The sequence below is a fragment of the Rana temporaria genome, chromosome 3 (genome assembly GCF_905171775.1).
Source record: "Rana temporaria chromosome 3, aRanTem1.1, whole genome shotgun sequence".
NCBI classification, from domain to species: Eukaryota; Metazoa; Chordata; class Amphibia; order Anura; family Ranidae; genus Rana; species Rana temporaria.
The window spans coordinates 231038553-231064896 of NC_053491.1; the positions used below are offsets into that span (position 1 = coordinate 231038553).

The 26344-nt window shown below is 42.8% G+C and overlaps 1 protein-coding gene across 2 annotated transcripts in view; it reads left to right on the forward strand.

Moving 5' to 3' along the window:
* Window positions 1-22804, forward strand: part of NSD1 (nuclear receptor binding SET domain protein 1) — an 85245-nt gene extending 62441 nt beyond the window's left edge. For both annotated transcript variants that reach the window (XM_040344419.1, XM_040344418.1), the window contains exons 14-25: window positions 774-897; window positions 1002-1202; window positions 2242-2421; window positions 3317-3473; window positions 3565-3770; window positions 3857-3969; window positions 4918-5187; window positions 5333-5449; window positions 15358-15499; window positions 17229-17335; window positions 19339-19525; window positions 21052-22804. In XM_040344419.1, the coding sequence (XP_040200353.1) occupies window positions 774-897; window positions 1002-1202; window positions 2242-2421; window positions 3317-3473; window positions 3565-3770; window positions 3857-3969; window positions 4918-5187; window positions 5333-5449; window positions 15358-15499; window positions 17229-17335; window positions 19339-19525; window positions 21052-22505 (3258 nt within the window). In that variant the 3' untranslated portion in view covers window positions 22506-22804. The remainder of the gene's footprint in view (window positions 1-773; window positions 898-1001; window positions 1203-2241; window positions 2422-3316; window positions 3474-3564; window positions 3771-3856; window positions 3970-4917; window positions 5188-5332; window positions 5450-15357; window positions 15500-17228; window positions 17336-19338; window positions 19526-21051) is intronic.
* The last annotated feature ends 3540 nt before the right edge of the window (window positions 22805-26344 follow it).

Here is a 26344-nt window from a genome sequence, read left to right on the forward strand (position 1 = left end):
GCCATTGGCTCGCGTGGCTGTCAATCAAAGCCAGTCAGGAGAGAGGGGGTGGACCCGGGTTCGGAGCTCCGTGTCTGAATGGACACACAGAGCTGTGACTCGCCTGTAGTGCCCCCATGGGAAGCTGCTGACTGTAGGGGCACTCCTGAGGGAGGGGCCAGGAGCAGCAAAGAGGGACTCGAAGAGGAGAATCTGGGCTGCTCTGTGCAAAACCAGCTGTATTAACAACTTTACCATCACTTTAAGTAAAAATGTGCAACAATGAAAAGGATGACAAAAAGCTGGCAGTGCTTATAACATTTCTCTTTTTAAAAAATATATATATTTTACTTCTATCTGTGTTGCTATTAGAAAGGTTTCCCTTCAAATTCCTATCCTGGGGACAGGAAAAAACACCCGATTTACAGTTCTTCTTTTTTTTTTTTTTTTTTTTTACAGGGAACGATTTACAGTTCTAATCCTTCCCCACTGTTTCATAAAAAGTTTGGCTGTAGATGTGCTTTGTGTATTGCTTGTTCCGACGGTTTTACTTTTCTCTGCATACAGTTGTGTAAGATGTTGTCTCATATGACCCATTCAGTTGGTGCAATATTTCGATTTAATGGGTCTTTCTAGTTGGTGTATTTTGTATGTATTATGGTAGTAGCCTTCTCGCCACTGTTGGTTATTAATACTTGGCTTTAAAAGTGAAAGTGCATCTGTTTCGTGTGTTTGACAACTTATTTCCCATAAAAAATTAGAATTTTTTTATTTTTTTCCCTCTTCCTATACAGGTCTGTGAAAAGCCAGGGGAACTGCTGCTTTGTGAGGCCCAGTGTTGTGGAGCATTTCACTTGGAGTGCCTTGGGTTGAGTGGCATGCCGCGGGGAAAGTTCATCTGTAGTGAGTGTTCTTCAGGTAAGTGTTGCATTGTTCTGTAACATGAGCTGATCATTTTCATCCATATTCTGTCAATGTTTAATTTAGTTACCTGAATTAATGTATTTTCTTCATTTTTCTAGGTGTCCATTCATGCTTTGTGTGCAAGACCTCTGATTCTGGGGTGAAACGCTGTTCTCTAGCTCTGTGTGGGAAGTATTATCATGAAAGCTGTGCTTTTAATTATCCCCCCACGTTACAGCTTAATAAAGGCTTCCGCTGTCCCTTGCATGTGTGCATCACCTGCTATTCCAACTATCCCAGCAACCAATCATCTTCTAAAGGTAAGTCAGGACTGTAAGTAATGCTGACTGATCCTCAAGCACTAAGAACAATTACTACTAGTAACCTTAACTATTTAAAAACGTTAAGTATACCTTGCCCCAGCTTGACAGCAAGATCCACGCTGTGGGGGATTATTTTACTGAAACTAGAGAGTGCAAAATCTGGTGCAGCTCTGCATAGACGCCAATCGGCTTCCAGGTTTTATGGTCAAAGCTTAATTGGACAACCTAAAGTTAGAAGCTGGCTACCATGCACAGCTTCTGAGTACACCAGTTTTAGTAAATCTCCCCCTGTGTTTGTTTCCAGAGCACTGACATGAAAGAAGCCTGAAACCGTAATTGCAGGTTTCATTGATTAAAAACATTGCAATAGTTGTGAGTTTTTTTTTTTTTTTGGGAGTGTATATGCCAGTCTTTCTCAACTAAGGATCCTTGGAACCCAAGGCCAGGAGCAATTTCTGCTTCTCAAGTAAGAAACCACTGACACCAGCTATTATTATTATTATTTATTTTTTGTAAGTGTTGAAGGGGGTTCTTTACCAATGACCACTAATGTAAGGAGCATTCTTCCCAGTGACCATCGCACTAATGTACTGTGAGCTGTTGATGTTGGCAGGCGTTCCCTCAGATAGGAACGTTTTTTTTTTTATAAAACCATAACCATGAACTCCTTGTCTCTCCTTTTTGGTCTGGTAAATATACAATTTGAAGTGTGTTTGATGAATGCAAAAAGAATACATGTTGATTCTGCCAGAAATCTATACAGTTTGCAGTGTTTTTTCAATGTTATTGGAAAGTGTTAGGATTTCAGAACACTTGCATGTTAAATTTTGTTCTTGCCCTTAGAAGCACTTATTGATTTTACATCTTAAACTGAACCAGTTATGAATGTGACAAATTTGTGCCGGTCTTTGCAGATTATATAATTGTGCAGTGTGTGTGTGTGTGTGTGTGTGTGTGTGTTCCTTTGTGCAAACCTCATATTCAACTGTAATCAAGACATCATTTTTCTTTTTCTCTTTTTTTTCTTTTACAACAGGTCGGTTGATGAGATGCGTTCGTTGCCCGGTTGCATATCATGCCAACGACTTTTGTCTGGCTGCAGGAACAGTTACCCTGGCTTCTAATAGCATTATTTGCCCCAATCACTTTACGCCACGTAGAGGATGCAAGAACCACGAACATATCAATGTTAGCTGGTGCTTTGTGTGCTCCGAAGGTAAAGACATCATTCTGTCGTCTTTTATAGTAACCGTGAAATATGTATTCTCAGTAAGGCAGGCCATACACGGAGCAAATTTCTTTGTGGTTGCAGGAAATAAATTCTCTTGATTTCCCCGTCAACAAACAGTGTTGACAAAGCAATCCCTCCCTGCAGGGGAAAGCTGTCCCTGCCAGAAGAAGACAGTAATTATTGCTAGCAGTTATATGAACCACTAGCGATATTTGCATGTAAAATCCAGCAGGCTGCTTTTAACCAAGTTGATTGATCGATCAACTTGGGACATTCAGCCTGCTCATTCATGGTTCGAATCTCAGCTGGTTCCTGCTGAACAGGTCGAGATTCTAACAGTTTATGTCCAGCCTTAGGTAGATTTATATTACTGGCTTATTAGTATGATCTGATCTGAACAACCCTAGTTTATTTCCATCTTTTGAGGGACAGAGGATTCCTTAGACAGCAGAGTTATACTGCTGCCTGCAAAAGTATTGGACATTACAAGGAAAAAACAGTAGGCCAGTCCTATGGTCAGTCCACAACCAGCATGTTATATTTTTTGCTAATGTCTTTAGGAGAATGGATATCTAATCAGCTCTGCAAATTCCATGACCCTCTTTGTGGATTTTTTCAATCATCCCCAACTGCTGGTTGTTTTGTACTTTGCCTCGCTAGTACTTTTTTAACTAGTAGTTGCCAAGAAAAACACCTTCTGCTTGTTAACAAGTCTGTTCTAAGACAGGCAGTTCTGAGCTCTTTGCATTGTGAAGAACTTCTGATTATATAGTTCTCAATGATTTGTCTGTACAACATGAGGGGATATTTGGGCAAGTTGGCCATTACATTAGCTCATTTTTTTTTTACTTTTATAATTTTCTTCTTGTCTTTACATTAGGTGGAAGTCTCCTTTGTTGTGAATCTTGTCCAGCTGCTTTTCACCAAGAGTGTCTTAACATCGAAATGCCAGAGGGCAACTGGTTCTGCAATGACTGTAAAGCTGGCAAAAAACCTCATTATAAGGAAGTGGTGTGGGTCAAAGTTGGGAGATACAGGTAAAGAAATTTGAATGGCAACACACAAACCACATTCTTTTGATTTGTCATGTAGGTACATGGTAACCAAATGTTTTCTGTTCCAAATCAGGTGGTGGCCAGCTGAGGTTTGTCATCCAAAGAGCATTCCTACAAACATCATGAAGATGAAGCATGATATTGGAGAGTTTCCCGTTTTATTTTTTGGGTCAAAGGATTATTTGTGGACTCACCAGGCCAGAGTTTTTCCATATATGGAAGGAGACGCCCTCAACAAAGATAAAATGAGCAAAGGGGTTGATGCTGTCTACAAAAAGGGTATTTTCAGATGATTTCTTATGGTTTGTATACAGTGACACCTGATGTACATTCCTTCCCTTCTAATCGATTTTGATTTTATGTAGGGCTAATGGAAGCTGCAGAGAGGTTTGAAGAATTAAAAGCACAGAAAGAGATGAGGCAGCTACAAGAGGAAAAGAGAAATGACAAAAAGCCTCCACCATATAAGCACATTAAAGTGAGTCCTCATTTCGTTTGTATTTTTGACTTTTCTAAAAATATTCTTTCTTATTGGAGCTTTACATTTACCTTTTAACACTTCATTACTGTGCCGTAGCCAAAAGACGACTACAGCGCAGCTCTGTTCCGGGAGGGCGTCCATGGATATCCTCCTGGAACAGTGTTGCATGACCGCACAATTGTGATTCAAAGTGCGACAGCGCTGAAAATTGGCCTGGGCAAGAAGGGGGTGAGAGTGCCCTGAATGTAAGTGGTGAAAGAATGAGACACTCATTTTTTTCACACAAATAGCGCTTTAAAAAAAAAAAAAGAATGAGGCCTACTTATGGGAAGATGGACACCACCTGTTTATTGGTCCAGTAGGATCGATAAGAATGCATTTGTCTTTCTGCTAAGTGGGGGAGCTGCCATTAATGACAGTTCGGTACGATTACAAACTACGAAAACAATATTTTTGTAAGCATAACACATTAAATATGTTTATGTATGCAACCCTAACAATAAGCTTCTGTTTTGTGCTGCCTTTTTGGTCTGTTCAATATACCATTTTTAAAACTTTTAAAATACCTGTTGATTATGTCGAATGTTCAGAGCTGACCTGTGTTCTCAACAAGTCTAATTCTTATCTTGGACTCAAAAATATTTAGAGTCTATGTTGTAGACATGAAAAAGTGAGGGGATTTGAGAAGTGTGGTAGTTGCAATGGACAACTGGAAGTGCTAGCACCACTCTGTCCACATGCTGTGTGTTGTCATCCCCCAACAGGATTTAGAAGCATGTCTCACAGATAACAGGTATTTTTCTCTAGTTGTAGCGATATAATGGGGGGGATGTACATTAATTGGAGATGTACTGCTATCTGTGTCCCCCCCCCCCCCCCCCCCCAGATGTACATTTTAATTTCAAAATCTTTTATCAATACAACTTGGTTTACTCTTGTTGGCAGGTAAACAGGCCAGTTGGGAAGGTTCAGATCCTTACAGCTGATCTGTCAGAAATCCCTCGTTGCAACTGCAAGGAAACAGATGATCACCCGTGTGGCCAGGACTCTGAATGCATTAACCGCATGCTGCTATACGAATGCCATCCTTCAGTTTGCCCAGCTGGCGAGCGCTGCCAGAATCAGGATTTCTCCAAACGCCAGTACCCAGATGTGGAGATCTTCCGAACGCTGAGCCGGGGCTGGGGATTACGTTGCAAGACTGAGGTTAAAAAGGTGAGCTTGTTTTTCGTTGTGGCTGTTAGAAGAATTTTTATTCTAGATTCATCTGTTTTTATAGTCTGGTGATATCCTTCCATATTTTAGTACAGTAATCAGCTGAACAAATTCCACTTTTTTTTATGCTGGTTTCTTTTTTTAGGGTGAATTTGTTAATGAATATGTGGGAGAAATGATTGATGAAGAGGAATGTCGAGCTCGCATTCGCTATGCTCAGGAGCAAGATATCTCAAATTTCTACATGCTAACCTTAGACAAGGTAATGTTTGCAACTTGGAAGGCTGTCCATTTTTCTTTTCCTAGTTTAAATGACTGGCATTTGCAACATTCCACTGTAATACATTATTCTGTAGAACTGCATTGTCAACCAGAACCTCATCTAGGTCAGAAGGTTGGGGTAGACTTATTGAAGTGTTTCTAAACTCAAAAATTGTACAAAAGGACACAGGATAAAAGCGTTTAACCTAAAAAAAAAAAAATTCTGTTCTTTTAAAGCATGTTATACAGCACAGTGCAACACCTGAAATACCTGGCTGATCGTGCCCGTTTTTATTCATTGTGTCTCCTGTCTCTCCTCTGTGTGCTCTCCTCTGTCCTTTCCCCCCTCCCTGCCTGTTAGCTCTGTCTGTGCCCGCCTCCTTCCCTCCTGCTGCTCAAATTAGGGTTACATTGACACTATCCTCTTGGTTTATTCATAAAATGTCCCCCTGTGACTGCTTTATAAAAAATAATGCAGCTATATACCTGTTTATAGAGTGCAGATTGGCACCCACGTGACAGGCCGGCTCTCCTTCTCCCCGACATCAGCAGGGAATCCTTGGCCCTGCCTGCTGCAGCTGTCAGGCTGAGAGAAGAGAGAGCCGGCTGGTCACTTGAGCGCCGATCTGCGCTCTGTAAACGGGTATATAGCTGCATTATTTTTATTAAGCACAGTCACGGGGGGACATTACATGAGTAAAACCGAGAGGATACTGACACTTTAACCCTGTGGGTTAACAACCACTTTAACTCGGGGAAAATTTGCATTATGCTCCTGAATTTAAGAGACTGGTCACTGGCCAACAAATCTGTGAAGACTGTGTAGTGTAATTATGTAAAAAAATTCTAACTATGTTGGCTGACCCCAGGGCCAGATTAAGAACATCATGGGCCTGGTGCTGAGGATTTTGGTGGGGCCTTTTAGGCTGCATTCACACCTCCGCGACAAGTAACACCGCGTACGCGGCGTATTTTGCCGCGAATAGTGTAACTTTTTTTTTACAAATCCTTCCTATTGCTTTGTATGGCCGAACGCTAATGCCGCCTGAAAAAAAGGGTCCGGGACTTTTTTTCATGCCGCAGCTGTACGGCGTCTATGAGATGTGAACCATCTCATAGACAGCAATGGGAATTCTCCCCTCCAGCGGCACGAGCGGCCGGCGTCGGGCGTTTTGTCGCGGAGGTGTGAATGGGGTGTAATAAATAATAAATAAATGCGTGGGAATGACATGAACGCAGCCCAGCCAAGGCAAGTGACCAAAGGCACAGAACCCAGAAGGAAGACCAGGTGAAGATGGAAGTGTCCAGGCCCCACCTGATTCATCACAGTACTGGAGGGCTCAGTCTGAAAATGTAAGTGTACACTAATGTGCTAATATGCTGTGCATACTTGTACGTTGTGGCATAACCTACCCCAGGGCCTCTAAAAAGTAGTAATGTCAGGAAAGTTTACTACCGCTTTATTATCACAGGATCCCAGGAGCCTCTCATGGGGCCCCCTACTGACCCGATGGACGGTGGCCCTCGGGCAGTGCCTAAGTGCACAGTTGCCAACATTTAAAAAATATTTTCAGGGCCACTTTTTTATATAAGTGCTATATTTAGAGTAGCTGAGATCCCCGATGTTCCTCTATACATCATAGTAGTAATCACAAAATTAAATGAGTACTAATAATGGGGCAGAACAAATATGAGAACTGAGATTTCCTTTAGTTGAACTAACAAAAGTGTGTCTATTCTAGAGCTGGTAACATCGAGGATATTCAGTATAATTTTAAAGAACTGTTTTTGTGGGTAAGCGACATAGGGGAGGAGTATGGACGGTATATAAGTGGGAAGTATGTGCAGGTGAGGGAGAGGAATGTGGAGGGTCTAACAGTGGGCACTATGTACAGGAGAGGAGTACAAAGGGTACGGAAAAAAGCACTATGTACAGGAGAGGAGTGTGAAGGATATGACAATGGGCAGTATGTACAGGAAGAGTGAGGGGGTATGACAGAGGGTAGTACGTACCAGAGAGAAGTGTGGCGGGTATGATGGGGCAGTATGTACAGGAGAGGAGTGTGGAGGGTATGACAGTGGGCAGTCAAGTCAATCTATTAATCAACTTGAGTACAACCAGCCTGTTTTTTTTTTTCTTAAAGCAATCAGTGCTGCCAGCTAAAGTTAGCAACACTGATCATTGTACGCACTGGCAGAACACAATAACACTGCAGGGTGATTCCCCCATCCACAGGTCAGCAGGTGAGAGTGTGCGTGGGGAGAGATACTAGTCATTGGCTGGGTAGGCACTGGTAGTATCAGAGCCAGATACACACAGGTTACATACGCCACGATCGTTAGAGCGAGAACAATAATTCTAGTACTAGACCTCCTCTGTAACGCTAAACATGTAACCTAAAAAATGTAAAGCATCGCTTAGGATACCAAAAAAAAATTGTGCCAACTTAACCACTTGCTTACTGGGCACTTAAACCACCTTCGTTCCCGGAGCAATTTTCAGCTTTCAGCACTCTCACACTTTGAATGTTAATTACTCAGTCATACAACATTGTATCCAAATGAATTTTTTGTCCTTTTTTTCATACAAACAGAGCTTTCTTTTGGTGGTATTTGATCACCTCTGGACTTTTTATTTTTTGCGCTATAAATGAAAAAAGGCAGAAAATTTTGAAAAAAAATGAATTTTTCTTAGTTTATGCGATAAAATTTAGCAAAATATTAATTTTTCTTCATAAATTTTGGCCACAATTTATACTGCTACATGTCTTTGGTAAAAAAAACCCAAATTAGTGGATATTATTTGCTCTTTGTGAAAGTTAGAGAGTCTACAAGCTATGGTGCAAATCATAAAAAAATTATCACACCTGTTGTACCGGTGCCTATCTCATTTCTTGGGGCCCTGAACACGCCAGGAAAGTACAAATACCCCCCAAATGACCCCTTTTTAGAAAGTAGACATTCCAAGGTATTTAGTAAGATGCATGATGAGGTTTTTGATGTTGTAATTTTTTCCCACAATTCTTTGCAAAATGAATATTTTTTTTATTTTTTTTTTCCCCCTCACAAAATTGTCATTGTAATAGGTTATTTCTCTCACATGGCATGTGTATACCACAAATGACACCCAAAAATACATTCTGCTACTCCTCCTGAGTATGGCGATACCACATGTGTGGGACTTTTTCACAGCCTGACCACATACAGAGCCCCAATATGCAGGGAGCACCATCAGGTGTTCTAGGAGCATAAATTACACATCTAACTTGTTGACTACCTATTACACTTTTGAAGGCCCTGGAGCACCTGGACAATGGAAATGCCCACAAAGTGACCCCATTTTGGAAAGCTAACACCCCAACGTATAATCTATGAGGCATAATGAGTCTTTTGAATGATTAATTTTTTTCCAAACGTTTTTGGAAAATGTGGGAAAAAAATGAAAACGCAATTTTTTTTACGCAAAGTTCTCCATTTATAAGATATTGCCAACACATAGCCTATACATAGCAAAAATTACACCCCAAAATACATTCTGCTACTCCTCCTGAGTATGGCGATACCACATGTGTGGGACTTTTTCACAGCCTGACCACATACAGAGCCCCAATATGCAGGGAACACCAACAGGTGTTCTAGGGACACATAGCATGCACATGACAAGAATTACACCCCACAATACATTATGCTAAGCAAAGGGTAAACAAAAAATGTACCTGTGGTTTTAGTAGTGCAGTTGTCCACGGGACGATAGCACTGGTCCAGGCAGCAGGCAGGGACTTGGTCAGCAAAAGAAAATGCAATTGTCCAGGCAACATGCATGATGGCATAGGTCCTACAGGCAGCAGGCAGAAGTAGGGCCTCGTTCAGGACAGAATGGGGACAGGGGTAGAGGCTTCTCCCACCCAAATCTCTTTGAAGCCTCCGGGCAACCAGACCCTAATCTAGAATGAGAAAACAAAAACAATAGTTTTCTTCATCCAGAAAAACAATTCTGGAGCCCCTCACATGTGAGACCCCTGTGCTTTGAATCCCACTAGTCCACTGGCAGGGTAAAAGATCAGTCCAAGAGGCAGGCAAAAAGAATGGTCAAACGGTCCAGGGTCAGTTCCAGATCAGGCAGAGGTATAAACAGAATCGGTAGGCATAAGCGTGGTCAAATAACAGTCCAGGGTCAGTTCCATATCAGGCAGAGGTATAAACAAAATCGGTAGGCAGAATCGTGGTCAAATAACAAGCCAGGGTCAAATACAGAGCAAGCAGAGGCATAAGGGGTGTAAAGGTAAATGTCAGGAAGTGACTAATAATTTAGTAAGGAATGATAACGGCGGAAACACCCAACTACGCAGAGGCCTGGTTGGGAAGGGCATTGGGCACAATAAAAACGGGTGTCTCTTCTCACTCCATCTTTGGAGCACACCCGGCATTTTTTTTGGGAATTTCGGCCTGTTGGTCCGGGAGGGATTTTATCTGGGAAGTGGCGCTCGTAGAGTCGGCTTACCACATCGGATCGAATGGTTGCTGGTGGGTTGCTGGGGTATAAAAGGGCAGTGGTGATTTCCTCCTGGTAATAAAGGTAGGATTTGGGTCTTGGAGTGGATTTTCGATATAATACGTAGGTGTTGTATATGGCCAAATTGAATAAGTAAATGGAAACTTTTTTATACCACTGGTATGATCGTCTTGTGGAAAGGTAGGGCTCGATCATTTGATCATTTAAATCGACACCCCCCATGAACTTATTGTATTCGTGGATACATTTAGGTTTCTGGATTTGCCCATTCCTCCTTCTGATGGTAACGCATGTATTGTTGTGGATGGTAGAAAGCACGTACACATCCCTTTTGTCCCTCCATTTCACGGCCAGAACTTCCTCATTGCGTGCACTCGCCGTCTCCCCTTTTCTTAGCTTCTTGGTGACGAGGCTTTGAGGAAAGCCCTTCCGGTTCGACCGTACGGTGCCGCATGCGGGTGTCTTCTTTCTATACAGGTTTCGGAAAAGGGGCAAACTTGTGTAGAAATTGTCCACATACAAGTGGTAGCCTTTCTCCATGAGCGGGTTTAGGAGTTGCCAAACAATTTTCCCGCTGGTCCCAATGTAGTCTGGACAATTAGGGGGGTGTAGCTGGCTGTCCTTTCCTTCATATATGTTGAAGGCATAGGTATATCCGGTGGCACGGTCACATAATTTGTAGAGCTTCACTCCATAGCGGGCCCTTTTGGAGGGAATAAATTGCTTTATGCCGAGCCTGCCAGAAAATTTTACAAGGGACTCGTCAACACAGATGTTTTGGTCCGGGGTAAACAACTGGGGGAAAATTTGGGAAAAATAATCTAGTAGTGGCCGAATTTTATAAAGTTTGTCAAAATTTGGGTCATCTCGGGGAGGGCACTGGGTATTGTCACTATAGTGTAGGAATCGCATGATCATTTGATATCTGGACCTGGGCATTTTTGAGGAAAAGACGGGCATGTGGTAGATGGGGCGTTTTGACCAATATGAACGTATTTCGTTTTTGTGGTTTAGTCCCATACAGAATACGAGGCCCAAAAATTTTTTAAACTCTTCCACTGTAAGGGGTCTCCATTGGAAGGGACGGGCATAATAGGATGTGGGGTGACTGGAAATAAATTGTTGGGCATAGAGATTGGACTGGGAAACAATTGAGGCAAGCATGTCCTCAGTAAAAATTAAATTGAAAAAATCTATTGGGGCAAAATTTTCTGTGTCCACTTGGACTCCTGGCTGGGCAGTGAAAGGGGGAATGTTGGCTTCTCCTGAATTAGGAGGAAGCCACAAGGGGTACTGAAGGGAATAGGGAAGGCTGGCATGGGACCTACTGGTACGTGACCTTGCTTGACGAGGTGTTGCGGTTCTGGTGGATGGCACAGCGGTGCTGGTGGATGGCACAGCGGTGCTGGTGGATGGCACAGCAGTGCTGGTGGATGGCACTGCCTCCTTAGCAATACACCTTCGTCTGGCGGGCGGACCCTCTTCCTCCTCTTCTTCCTCTTCTTCCTCCTCCTCTTCTTCCTCCTCTTCCTCTTTCTCCTCTTCCTCTTCACTGCTAACTACCGGCTCATAGTCAACATCAGATCCGGCGTCTGACCTTGCGGAGGAATCCGAATCGCAGAGCTCCCCGTTGCTCTCGTCGGCCGCAATAATTTCGTATGCCTCCGTAAGTGAAAAAGATCTTTTAGCCATCGTTGGCAATGACAAAAGATGGCACGTGGCACTGATGACACTGACAGGTGGCACTGACGGCAAATGGGACGGGCAGATGGCACGGGCAGATGGCACTGATGGCAGGTAGCACTGATGGCAGGTGGCACTGATGGCTGACGGCACGGGCAGGTGGCACTGATGGCAGGTGGCACTGATGGCACTGATGGCTGATGGCACGGGCAGGTGGCAGATTGCACTGATGGCAGATGGCACGAGCAGGTGGCACTGGCAGGTGGCACTGATGGCAGGGGCAGGTGGCACTGATGGCAGGGGCAGGTGGCACTGATGGCAGGGGCAGGTGGCACTGATGAGAATGCACTGGCTGTGGCACTGGAAGGTGGCACTGGCAGGGACTGTGGGTAGTGTTTGTGTCACTCACTTTTTTTTTTTTTTCACTGTAACGATCGATCGCTGTAATGCACTGTAAAACTGTTATCTTTCTCTCCTCACACGCGGTCTGTGTGTAAGGAGAGAAAGCCGGCGATGAGAGATGATCTCATTTGTTTACATTCGAGATCATCTCTCATTGGACGGCTAGATCGAATGCTGAATGGCCGCTGTGATTGGCCATTCAGCACGATCTGTGATTGGCTGTGTCCGAGGGACACGGCCAACACAGTTTTCTGCAGAAGCGCGCTCGCGGGGACGCGCTTCCAGCAGAGAAACGGCAGGCCGTTTAAACACGGACACTTGGCACTTCAGGTCCGCGCTGCAGACGTATTTTTACTATAGTGCGGATCTGAAGTGGTTAACTAACTTTTTTTAATGAATGACATTTTTTTTTCCAAAAAAACATGTTTGAAAAATTGCTGCGCAAATACCGTGCTAGAGCTGCACAATTAATCGTTAAAAAAAATCGTGATCTCGATTCAACCCCCCTGACGATCTTCAATGCAGAGCAGAGTTTGACGATTCTTTCATATAACAAGTGGAGAGACTTTCAGCTGTCAAAAGAAAATATCTGGGCAGTCTGCCAAGTTTTTAACAGGAAACATTGTAACTGACACTTCCTTCTTAGATCAAAGGGATACACTTCTGTATGTAAAGAAAAAATCTGGGCAGTCTGCAAAGTTTGTAAACAAAATGAAACATTGTAACCAACATTGTAACTAAATTTAACCACTTAAAGTCCAACAATTGTTTCTTAAGTTAGAAAGCAATATTATTTGCTAGAAAATTACTTGGAACTGCCAAACATTATATATATTTTAGCAGAGACTCTAGGGAATACAATGGCTATTGCTGCAATATTTTATGTCACACTGCATTTTTCCACTTCAATGAATAATAAAAACCATAAAAACAAAACAGTGAAGTTAGCCCATTTTTTTTTTTTTTTATGTGAAAGATGATGTTACGCCGCAACAATCGTGAGAGAATCGTGATCTATCTTCTAAGCAAAAAAATTGCAATTCTCATTTTAGCCAGAATCGTGCAGCTCTGTACCCTGCAACATAAAAAGTGCAAAGACCACCATAGAGTAATTTTCTAGCAAAAAACAAATGATGATTTTTACATGTAGTAGAGAAGTGTCAGAATTGGCCTGGGTGGCAAGGGGTTAATTACCATGAGTAATATACAAATAATTATTATAAGCACTGTGATCCCATCAGTTTGCTGCAGTGTGTCAGCTTGTATTTATATTGGCCGCTCTGAATGTAGCTTCTGACAGGCTGTGCAAGCAGGCCCGTATCTCCGGAACCATAAATGATAGCCGTCCCATATTATAACCAGTTGTGGGGTAGCTCTTCCCATGCCTACCCCCAAATGTGGGGTTTCTGTGACCTCTGGTCATCGAGCTACAACCCCCCAAATTCGATCTTAAAAAAAAAAAAAAAAAAAAAAAAATATTTTTTTGGGCAAATTGGCCTATCTTGAGAAAGGGGCCTGGAGCTGCAGCTCCATCAGCCCCATTGTTAATCCGGCCCTGGCTGACCCAAAAAACAGAAGTTGCTAGAGTACCTTCTCATGCTCTCCTTTCCGGAGTCATCTCTCTATCCACAGACCGAGCGCCAAAACTTAAGGATATCATATTGGTCCTTTCTGACACAGTCTGTATATGGCAAAGTTTGGAGCTACAGTGGGGCAAAAAAGTATTTAGTCAGCCACCAATTGTGCAAGTTCTCCAACTTAAAAAGATGAGAGGCCTGTAATTGTTATCATAGGTATACCTCAACTATGAGCGACAAAATGCGGAAACAAATCCAGATAATCACATTGTTTGATTTGGAAAGAATTTATTTGCAAATTATGGTGGAAAATAAGTATTTGGTCACCTACAAACAAGCAGGATTTCTGGCTCTCACAGACCTCTATCTTCTTCTTTAAGAGGCTCCTCTGTCCTCCACTCATTACCTGTATTAATGGCACCTGTTTGAACTTGTTATTCGTATAAAAGACACCTGTCCACGACCTCAAACAGTCACACTCCAAACTCCACTATGGTGAAGGACACCAGAAACACAATTGTAGACCTGCACCAGGCTGGGAAGACTGATAGCCAGATTCAGAAAGACTGGCTCATCTTTGTGCAGGCGTAGCGGATCGCATTTACGCTACGCCGATGTAAGTCAGACAGGCAAGTGCTGTATTCACAAAGCACTTGCCTCCTAAGTTACGGCGGCGTAGCGTAAATGGGCCGGCGTAAGCGCGCCAAATTCAAATTGTGAAGAGGTGGGCGTGTTTTATGTAAATAAACCATGACCCAACGTGATTGACGTTTTTAACGAATGGCGCATGCGCCGTCCGTGGACATATCCCAGTGTGCATTGATTCAAAGTACGCCGCAAGGACTTATTGGTTTCGACGTGAACGTAAATTACGTCCAGCCCCATTCACGGACGACTTGCGCAAACGGCGTAAAATTTTCAAAATTTGACGCGGGAACGACGTCCATACTTAACATTGGCTAGGCCAGCTATTTGTTCGACTAACTTTACGCCGGAAAACGCCTTACGTAAACGGCGTATCTTTACCTCGACGGGCAAGCGTACGTTCGTGAAAAGGCGTATCTTGCTGATTTACGCATTCTAGGCTTAAATCAGCGTTCACGCCCCTAGCGGCCGGCGGAACTAGACAGCTAAGATACGACGGCGCAGGCAATCGTATCTTGGCTACATTTAAGTGTATCTCAATTTCAGAATACACTTAAATGTACGACGGCTAAGATTCAGAGTTACGACGGCGTATCTACTGATACGCCGGCTTAACTCTTTGTGAATCTAGCTATGAATCTGCAATAGGCAAGCAGCTTACCTCTCCTGCTCCACAGGATCAAGATGGATAGTATTCTGGTGATTCTCATTCAATCATCCCAGGGAGATGTGGTTGGTATTCTGACCTCGTCAAGACTCCTGGCACACTCTGCAGGCCCTCCCAGATTTTCTTTCATAAGGATTGGTTTATCACCCTGTTGGTCACTGGTGTCTGTGTCCCTCTTGTGCTGCCTGTATGTGCTAAATTTGCAGAAGCTGCACGTAGAGTTGTAGTATAGGGCAGGAGCATACACATACAGGGGATTTATCTGTGACTCCATGAGCCTGGGGGCACAGTGGGCAGACATAGAACCAGGGAGTGTCGCAGCACAGCCAGGACAACTTGAAAAGTAAACTTAAAAGGAGAAAATGTATTAAAGAAAATATGATCTATGTATGTATGCTTACTATGTGTACACCTTGTTCTAGGACCGTGTCATTGATGCTGGGCCAAAGGGTAATTTTGCACGCTTCATGAACCACTGCTGCCAGCCAAACTGCGAGACTCAAAAATGGACTGTTAATGGTGACACTCGAGTTGGACTTTTTGCCTTGTGTGACGTTAAAGCTGGTAAGAAAACAAAATTTTACATAGCAATGTTCTCAGTTGAGATCTTTTAATACTACCTTTTTTTCATTGATCCCTAATACTTTGTGATATTCCTCACTATGGACAAAAGCTTTTCCTCCTTAATGGTAATCCAAGTCTTCTTTACATGTGGTCAACCATAGATGGGTGTAAGCCTTCAATATGCCAGTATATGAAAGTACATTTTGCAAGTTATTCCATAAGGTGACCCTTGCGGTGTCGATCTGCATGCCTCGGCCTCCCTCGCGGCGTCGATCTGCATGCCTCGGCCTCCCTCGCGGCGTCGATCTGCATGCCTCGGCCTCCCTCACGGTGTCGATCGGCATGCCTCGGCCTCCCTCACGGTTTCGATCGGCATGCCTCGGCCTCCCTCACGGTTTCGTTTGGCATGCCTCGGCCTCCCTCACGGTTTCGATCGGCATGCCTCGGCCTCCCTCACGGTGTCGATCTGCATGCCTCGGCCTCCCTCACGGTGTCGATCTGCATGCCTCAGCCTCCCTCATGGTGTCCATCTGCATGCCTCGGCCTCCCTCACGGTGTCCATCTGCATGCCTCAGACTCAAGTGCCTGATCGTCTGCCGTTGTGCCGGTGTTGTCCCCATCTGCGGCCTTATCGTTAAGCACTGTGATGTACTTGGTCTACTCAGGGGCCATGTCTCTCACTCTGTCTCAAACCACCGCCGCAACACACAACACAAGGCTGACCTGCAGGCGGCCTTTTATATTGTGGGACGTGTACTAAACCCCCTGAGCCATAATTGGCCAAAGCCACCCTGGGGTCATAGTGCATGCTTGGCCAATCATCAGCCAGCAATGCACTGCGATGGCGCAGTGAATTATGGGCCGTGACGAATTTGGCACGAACGGCCCGTAACGTTCGAATTTCAACGAACAGTCGAACATGGGTTCGACTCGAACACAAAGCTCATCCCTACTGCTACATAGCTTTGGTAAAAATTGCTCAAATTTGTGTATTTAGTCTGTATCAGTCTATTCATTTTAAGTCTATGTCCTATACTGTACGCCACAATATGTGTAATTTACAGGCAAGTCAGTTATTTTTTTCTTTTGAAACACAATACAGGACACTGGCCCCTTCCCTTGGTGTCCTAATTATTTTTTGTTTGCTAAAAATTGGAGTCTCATGGAATGATCAGGGTTATACGGATACACTCTTTAAAGCGGAGGTCCACCCTAAAAAATTACATTAAAAAATGCTCTAAAAATGTTTAATTTTTTTTTTTTTTTTCCTACCAGAAATGGCTGTTGCTAGGCAGATCTTCCTAATCTGCCTCTTTCTAGTCCGCGGCTGGTCTTCATTCTTGTCCTCCTCGCATTTGTCTTCTGGAGAAAGGGGCACGCTGTCTTCTAGGAACTGTGTGTATCCCAGAGAACAGCCACCCATTCATAAAAGGAAACGGGCAGTGAAGCCGCAAGGCTCCACTGCCTATTTCCCTTAGTGAGGATGGCTACAGTGTTTGTAGCTGCTGACTTTAAAAAATAAATTGCGGCTGGAACACTGCTTTAAGCTCAGCCCTAGTAAGTTATTTTTATTTTTTTGTCCATGTTCATTCACCCAATGACATACCATGCATGGGTTATATGCAGGCTACCAATACAAGTCCTGTGCTGTACTCCAATATGAGAAATTTACAGGTATGTCAATATTATCTGTTTTTTTATCTAATTCTTTCTTGCCTTTTGTTTTCAGGAACGGAATTGACATTCAACTATAACTTGGAATGTCTGGGAAACGGAAAGACCGTGTGTAAATGTGGTGCACCCAACTGCAGTGGTTTTCTAGGAGTCAGACCCAAGGTGTGTTTTGATTTGAATTATGGCGCAGAAAGGACATTTTATAATTGTATGTCTCACCCCAGGGGATATTTGCTGTGTTTTTGTAGTTTTTAATTTACCTTTTCATGCTTTCTCTTTTTTCGCAACACACATTGGATTAACTTTTATTGTTCACTTTTATTAAGTCACTTGTCCAGCTGTCTGAGAGAAGAGGCAATTATAGTCTGGTCACTTGCTAAGTAGACAAATTGCACATTTGTTCAAATGTAACTAAGGGCAAAACTTTTGCCCCACTTTCGCTATTTGTCCTATTTAACATTACCGAAAGTAAAAAAAAATCTCAAATTTTGGGTTGACCTCAGAGGGAATCTTCCAATGGGGGCACTAGTTTTGGCGAAACCCCAGAATTTCCTCACTTGGAGGGATTTCCTCTCATTTCCTATTTTGGCTATAGGACAGGTAATTGAGAGAAATCTCCCCTATGGGACACAGATGGCAATTTTTTTTTTACAGGTTCTAATCCTCACTTAAACTAACTAAAATGGGGGGGCAGTTTTGCTTTTAGTTATACTTTAACCCTTTCACGCCGAGCGTACGCATATATGCGTCCTCGGCTTTCAGGGGTTGTACCGGGATGATGCCTGCAGCCGCAGGCATCATCCCGGTACCGTTGTTTAGAGCGGGCGATCGGCTTTCCAAACATAACAACCGATGCGGCTAAAAGCCGCTCGGTTGTTATGCCGGAGGAGCGGGAGGGGACATCCCCCCCCCTCCCGCCGCCTCTCGCCGCTCTGACCGGGCCTCCCGTCCCACCGGGAGACCCGATCCACGATCCGGCGCCTCCAGCGTCTCGGCGCGCTCTGAAACAAAGCCGTAAACGGCTTTGATTCAGTGTGCGCATTGAAACCACGGAAGCGGCGTCATGACGTCACTTCCGGGTTTCTCGGCTGCCAATGGCGCCGGATTTAAAAAAGTACACAGTATTCAGAATCGCCGTTTTCGGCGATCTGAATACTTTGAAGTGCAAAGGAGGGCTCGGAGGTCTTTTAGACCCCGATCCCTCCATAAAGAGTACCTGTCACGACCTATTGCTGTCACAAGGGATGTTTACATTCCTTGTGACAGCAATAAAAGTGATCAAAATGTAAAAAAAAAATGTAATATTAGAAAAAATAAATAAATAAGAAAACAAAAAAAAAAATTTTTTAAAGCGCCCCCCTCCCCGCGAGCTTGCGCAGCAAAGAAAGCGCATACGGAAGTCGCGCCCGCATATGAAAACGGTGTTCAAATAACACATGTGAGGTATCGCCGCGATCGTAAGAGCGAGAGCAATAATTATAGCACTAGGCCTACTCTGTAACTCTAACCTGGTAACCGTAAAAAAAGTTTAAAGCGTCGCCTATGGAGATTTTTAGTTACCGTAGTTTGTCGCCATTCCACGAGTGCGTGCAATTATAAAGCGTGTCATGCTTGGTATCTATTTACTCGGCATAACATCATCTTTCACATTATGCAAAAAAATTGGGCTAATTTTACTTTTTCATTTTTTTAAAATTCATGAAAGTAAATTTTTCCCAAAAAGTTGTGTTTAAAACACCGCCGCACAAATACCGTATGACATAAAATATTGCAACAATCGCCATTTTATTCTCTAGATTCTCTGCTAAAAATATATATATAATGTTTGGGGGTTCTAAGTAATTTTCTAGCCAAAAATATGGATTTTAACTTGTAAACACCAAATGTCATACATAGGCATAGGCATGAAAGGGTTAAATATGTGGGTGGAAGACAAGCCGTCCCTCCTAAGTATCCAGTCTTTATACAATTTGTGGTAAAATGTTAATTTCGGATATCAGAATTCTAGTGTGTGTGTGTGTGTGTGTGTGTGTGTGTGTGTGTGTGTGTGTTTTTTTTTTTTGTTCCAGTCGTGGGCCCCCTAGCTGTGTATTTTTTCTGTAAAGCTTTTTTTTTACTATAGTGACAAAAGCTAACTGACTCGCCTATTTGTTTCTGTATTTAAGAACCAGCCGCTGTCTGAAGACCGGGCCAGGAGGAAGTATGTGAAGCGCACAAAGCATGAGGTGGTTAAGGAGCATGAAGATGAATGTTTTAGCTGTGGAGATGGAGGACAGCTTATTACTTGTAAAAGACACGGTTGCCCCAAGGTTTATCATGCTGATTGCTTAAATTTAACACGTAGACCTGCTGGTAAGTAAACATCGTTGAAGGGTATTGTAATGATGCTTGCGTATAAAAACCCTTAGTGATGGCGCTGTTTATTAAAGTTGCTTCACTGTGGGGGAAGAAATGTCAGTGGTTGGCATCTTCTCTGAGATAGTGGACAGTCATAACACAAAGGGGGGGGGGGGGGGGGACATCACTAGGTATTCTGTATGTTAATGCTGAGACAGGTTTTATAATGTTTAATGTTTTCAGGTGTACTTTAAATTTTGACATTTATATATAAATCTTGTGCTAAAAATCTATAATTTGACTGCACCAAGGCAGATATTTCTACAGGATGACAGGAGGTAAAGAATTCTATGAAACCAAGTGGCTTTAAACAGATTTAACAGATGCTTACTCCTAACTGAATCCTTCACTTTGAAACTACAAAAACCCACAAAGATGCGGCTAGCAGGACTTTTTTTCCCATCCTGCTAGAGCACCGCTCCAGTGTGAAAGCCAGAGGGCTTTCACACTGGAGAAACAGCAGCAGCTGTTTAGGGTCGGTTTGCAGGCGCTATTTTTAGCGCAATGGCGCCTGCAAACCACTCCAGTGTGAAAGGGGTCTAAAGGTTTCTTGCACTACTAAGAAATTATCAGATGTTGCATTAGATTAGAGGGAATTCCGACTGTACCTGTTATATTTTACGCAACTGATTATTTGCCTATGCTGTTCTTTGAATCATTGACTGTAACCTGTTCTGTGTAGTCTTTACAATCAAAATATAAAAAAAATTGGGTATAATTTACATTTTACACCTCCCGCCATGGTCTTAGTCATTTTATCAAAAACTTTGACACAATTCTTGACATTATAGTGATTGGAATAAAGATGAATGTCTGGGGGAAAAAAACTTGAGATTAGATATAATCCTCATTAGTCACAAAGGATTTACTTTGTGTGCACTTAATGCCAAACGCACAACCTTTTACCTTTTTAAAAGTATCCATGACATTATTACTGTGTTGCACATAGCCTGGCAGAGAGCAGATCCTTACAAACAGGTTACTTGCAGAAATCAGTACTGAGGTGGATAAAAAGACCAGCTATCCTACACAATGAGAGCGAACAGGACTTAAAGGGTCTTTTATTATGGCAAACTCTCGCACAAATACAAAGAGAATAAGGTGTTCCATACTGGATTACTGCACAGATCTGGAACAAATACAAAAAGAGAAGATCTGCTTTAATTACAGTTTCAGGGAAGGTTCTTGCACTGTGTGGGGTTTGTTTGGCAATCTACAGTATATCCTGTAGTTTCAGGTACCCATATTAGATCAGGGGTCTCTAAACTACGGCCTTCCAGCTGTTCAGGAACTACACGTCGTATTGTTCCTAGCCATGTCTGTGAACGTCAGAGTTTTACAAAGCCTCATGGGACATGTAGTTCCACAACAGCTGGAATTTGAAGATCCCTGCCTTTAGATTAACCTTTTTTATTTTGTTTTATTTAGGCACACAAAACCTTTTTATAAACTTTTTTTTTTTTTTTTTCCTTTTTTAATAGGCAAGTGGGAATGTCCGTGGCATCAATGTGATGTGTGTAGCAAAGAGGCAGCTTCTTTCTGTGATGTGTGCCCCAGCTCCTTTTGCAAAGGTCACCGTGAGGGAATGCTTTTCATCTCCAAGCTTGACGGACGATTATCCTGCACTGAGCATGACCCATGTGGGCCTAATCCTTTGGAGCCTGGTGAAATTCGTGAATCTGAATCCCCTTCTAGCAAAAAGAGCGATCCCATCAAGCCACCTTCTGCCACAAAAGCTGCAGCAGACAGTGCCAAGGAAAAAAGCCCGCCCTTGGTCGATAAGAAAAGCAAACTAACAAAGGTGTTGCTGAGTTCCTCTTTAACTGGTAATCAAGAACCTGTATTCCTGGCTCTAGAGGAAAATGACAAGCCGCCTGGTAAGGTTTTAGTTGGGTGTTCAGATAAAATGTCTCTGTCTGCTGGCAAGATACTTTTGACCTCTGCAGGCCAGAAGTCGTCCACTGGAAGAAAGCTGTTTCTGGCCTCTCCCACACAAAAAGCTTTGCCGCCTGGAAAAGTGCTGTTGGCCTCTTTGGGGAAGAAATCTTTATCTACTGGGAAGCTGTTGCTGGCCTCTTTGGGAAAGAAAAGTCTGACTTCTGGGAAGGTACTGCTATCCCCCGTAGGAAAGAATTCTTCACAAGTTGGTAGAGTGCTGCTATCTCCTACAGGAAAACACGCAGGGAAAGTTGTGTTGTCTTCGGCTGGAAAGTTACCGGCAGAGGCCGGGAAGGTGTACTTGACTGCTGCTGTAAAACACCAGGCTGTTGCAGGCAAACCTGTTGTGGCTGATGAAAAAGTCCTAGCTGGCAAATCTGATTATGTGAAAAAAAGCCAGCTTGACCCACAACCTCAACCTCCTAGGACACTACCCCTTAATACCTCTGTAGATAAATGTAATACTCCTTTGCAGAAAAAATTGCCCCCAGTCACCCCTAAACAGGAGCCTAAAGATCCCTGCCAAAAAGCGAGCACTGGTTTAACAAAAGAGAGGCCTGGGCGTGCGAATGATCTTCACAATGGTTTGGACAGCAAAAAGCAGTCTAAAACTTCTTCCCAGAGATCGCCCATTCATATATCTCAGGAGAAACTAAGCACCCTTGAAGGAACATGGTCACCAGAAGAGAAATCTAAAAGCTTGTTAGGAAAACGTGTAAATTGTAGACAAACACCCCCCACTACTTCAAAAGACCAAACTAGGATCGCCAAAGAGAGGCTTCGTTCTGCATCTGGCAAAACTTTTATCCAAGTACATGACAGCGATTCAGAAGATGAATATTTGCCATCTATATACTGCATTGAAGAAACGTCTCTCTCCGATCAACAAGGGGCAGGTGTTTCTGCTGAGCAGGAACTTTCTACAGAGTGCCAGGCGCCAACCCCATCTAGGGCTTCTCAAGGTCTTGCTGTGCGCGCTGCACCTGAAAAGAAGTGACGTGTAGAACTTCAAATGGAACTTGTGCCTCATCACGTATCGAAGTGCAAAGCATCGTGCGGACTCAGCTGCCATGGCTGTATAGAAAATAGATGCAGTGTCATTGCTCTGTAAAAACAGCATGCAGACTGTTACATTTTTTGATTTGCTTTTAGCTGATGACATTTTGCAGTTAGACTTGGTTGTTCCATCGCTGAGAGCGGACTGCTCCATTCTTGTCACCAATAAGGATTTGTGTATTCATGTAATGACAACTGTTGTCCTTTTTAAAAAGGCTATGGCCTATTAAAAAAAAAAAAGAGAGAGAAAAAAGCAGCAATAAGGCACTTCTGGCAATGTTTTGAGTCTGGAGCGTGGCAGCAAAGAAATAGAGAGGTGCCTTATTACAATGATGTGTAGTATTTTAAGCTGAGGATTTTTAGGAAACTTTTAATGCCAATGGGACCTCAAAATTGGGTGTGCGCTCTTTGGGTAAGGGGTTCCATTGTTGCTGAGTAGTATTGGTCTCTTCTTGATCTGTCACTGCATGCCTGAGTTTCTTACTTTAAAAAATTGGATGTTTTGTAACACATACTTTTACTGTTAATGCTTATTTACTTTCATTTGGATCAGTTGATGTAAGGGATTGCAGTATTAAGCATTAACACGAGTTCTTCTATTGAACTGGCAGACATCATTTTTTTTTTCCTGCCTTGTAACAAAGGTTGCCCGATTTTCTACTTTGAACTAATCGTAAACAATACATGGGGGATAGAGACCCTATAGCCTGGGTAATTGGGTTTTCAACTAGCCCCAGCAGCCAAATCAATTTTTCAGTTCTGGGAGAACATCCCCACTATTTGTTTGTGTATGTGGCTTCTCCTTATGTGCACTGCAGCTCATGACGTTGCTTCCCAACCCTTCCAGGCATTGCAATGCCAATCAAATGGGTCTCTTAAGCTCCATACACACGATCAGGATCTCCGATGGAAAAAGTCCAACTGACTTTTTCCATTGGAAATTCCGACCGTGTGTATGCCCCATCGGAGTAATTCCATTGGAAATTCCGATGAATCCCATCCGCGTTTACATAGAGAACATTTTCTATTTTACTCCGATGGAATTCCGATGTGAATTAGGTCGGACAAAGGTCCGATCGCGTGTACAGGGCATAAGTCTTTCAGCCTGCGTACTCTGCAATGAAGATCAAGTGGATTGATTGAGAAGCAGTTAGACTAAGACCCTTTGCGATGGTTGGAATGGATGGGTGAGGCTTAGGAGGGGTGATCTTGTTAATTTGGATGGGCATTCTACAACAAGGTGTGGGAACCTTTTAACTGGAAGGATAATCTTTCAGTATTTGCAGATCATGCCTTCCAACTGCGTATTGATTTAAATCCCTTGTTATGGAATGACATCCAGTTCTATTAATTTTTTTCATTTTATTTTTTTTCTCTCCCATCATTCGTGAAGTGCACACTTTGTGACAGATTTTAAGTAGGCTGATGATACTAAGCCAATGGATATATCAAGGCTGTAAGTAAGAGACCATATGACATGTTTTAAAGAGCGCTATGGAAGCCGTCTAGAGAAACGTGGGGAAAAAAATAACTCAAGTCTGCTTTTTACAGGCATTTTTGGCAGTAGCCAATGACTGGGCCAGCCCCAGTACGAAGTGCACATTGTCCTGTGTCAACCTCCTTTCTGCACATTAAGCTTACATCTGCCTTTGTTGAATCTGAGCAATGTTAAGCTGGGAACCATGGTGCTATCGGCAGCTGTGCTTCATGTTTTTACTGTATTCTGTTTTTAAACCACATTAGTGAGTCATGGTTGTTGGTGTTTGTACCAGTGCCTCCGTGACACAAGCTCAGTCTTTACCTTTTTTTTTTTTTCCATTGTTCTGCCCTTTTAGTTCTGTGAACTTTTTATATGTTTGTTTAGTAATATGGGTCAGAGCGCAACGGACTCCCTTTATTATTTTTTCAATAAAGTAGACCATTTTAAACCCTTAAGTGCATGAATGACAGGGCTTTTGTTTTTCATGTTTTTGTGTCCCCCCCCCCCCCCCATTTAGTTGCATTGCTCACAAAGTGTTTTTTTTTTTTCCTACCCGTTGACATGTCCACCTCTTGCCCCCAGCAGAGCTGTTGGATAAGCTATAACCACTGATCACTATTCAGTCATGTAGGTGGTGTGGGTTCCCTTTGTCCCGTGTATGTGTGTAGGCCATATCTTGTCTGTTGTCTGAGAGCATGTCAATGGTTTGAGACTGGAGTCTTGTCAAGTGACTCAGAATTCTAGTGTAAAATCATTACTTCTGTGAAGTCAGCTTGAAGTTTTTTTTTTTTAAAAAAGAGTCTCATAGCTATGCTAATTGCAGCTTTTTTTTTTTTTTTTTTTTTTTTTAGTTTGCATTCTTTATCATGCAGCAAATATTGTGACAAGTATACATAAGAGATCCCTTATGGGTTGGCTAACTTTTATAGAGATAAGTATACATAGCTCTTAGCAGAGAAGTTGTTGACTGACTTTACTTGTGATTATACTGGTGATCAATCCTACAGTACCATACATCCAGATACCACACATCCAGGCACTGAAGACATTCCATGGTCCCTGCCATCTGCATACCCTATTTGGCTTGAGAGATGGACACTGTCATGGATTCAAGGACTGAACTCTCAAACTAACCTTCTCGGTGTACCACCATGTCCATCACTCCACATTCACTGGTGCTACCCATCTCTTGGAAGTTCCTCACTGACCTTCTATACCATCCTGCTGTGTAAATGGAAGTTGAGTATAGCAGACTGGATATGGGGATACAGTTCTGTCCATTTGCTGGGATGGCGGCATGTTATGATTAAGGTTTTCACACACTATATTTTTTTTTTTTTTTTTCGTTTTTGTTATTTTTCTTTTGTACCTTTTTACTTTTCTGTGTAACTAGGTTCTTGCATTTCCTGTCACTAGCAGAAGGTGGTCATGCGCCTTCTCTGAAAAATGTACTGTAATTCTTTGTAAATAGAAGAAAACACAATACTGTAAAGTTTAAATTTACTCCTGCCTCCTGTTTGTACTGATTTGTGTGGCAAAAGAAAATGGATTATTACAGCCTGCGGCAGGTAATCCATTTGGAGGAAGACGTATATCTCATTACACTACAGTATCTTCACTTTTAAAGGAATGTTCCAATTTCAAATAAACTGTTGAAATCACCTTTCTGAAGCGTCCAACAGTGGAGGGTGCTCTATTCATATTCCAATTTTGCTAACTCATCACTGATATACTAATGCAGTAGGTTACTGCTAGCTCTCACTAAGGGGGTCACATGAGTCCATGTGTGCATTTTTTTAGATTTTTGTTTTGTGGTCTTTTTAACCACAATTTTACACGTTTCTTTGTGTTTACATGTGTTCAGGAAAGTAGAAATCAGTAGGAAAGTGCACAGGTACAAGCGCAAAACATTAAAAATCATGTTTTTATAATCAAAGTAAACTGCCTTTTATTTTTTATTGCTAACTGAGATTTTCAGCCTTGTGTCTGAGGGGGGCCCAAATGGTCTACAGGTATAGCAATATAACAAACATTTTACAAAGCTACGTATCCTTTTAATATCTACTGGGACTCCATGGGCTTTTTTTTCTGTAAAAGGTGAACTTGGCCTATAACTGGTTCCCGTCTGCGCTATAGCCAATAAAACGGCTACAGCGTGGGCCCCCAGTTCTCAAAGGATGTCCATGGATGTCCTTCCTCACCCGTGCCCCCTGGGGCATGCCCTGTGACAGCTGTATCCTTTTTGATGGTAAGGGGCCAATCACAGCAGCCCTTTACATGTGATCAGCTGTGTCCAATCA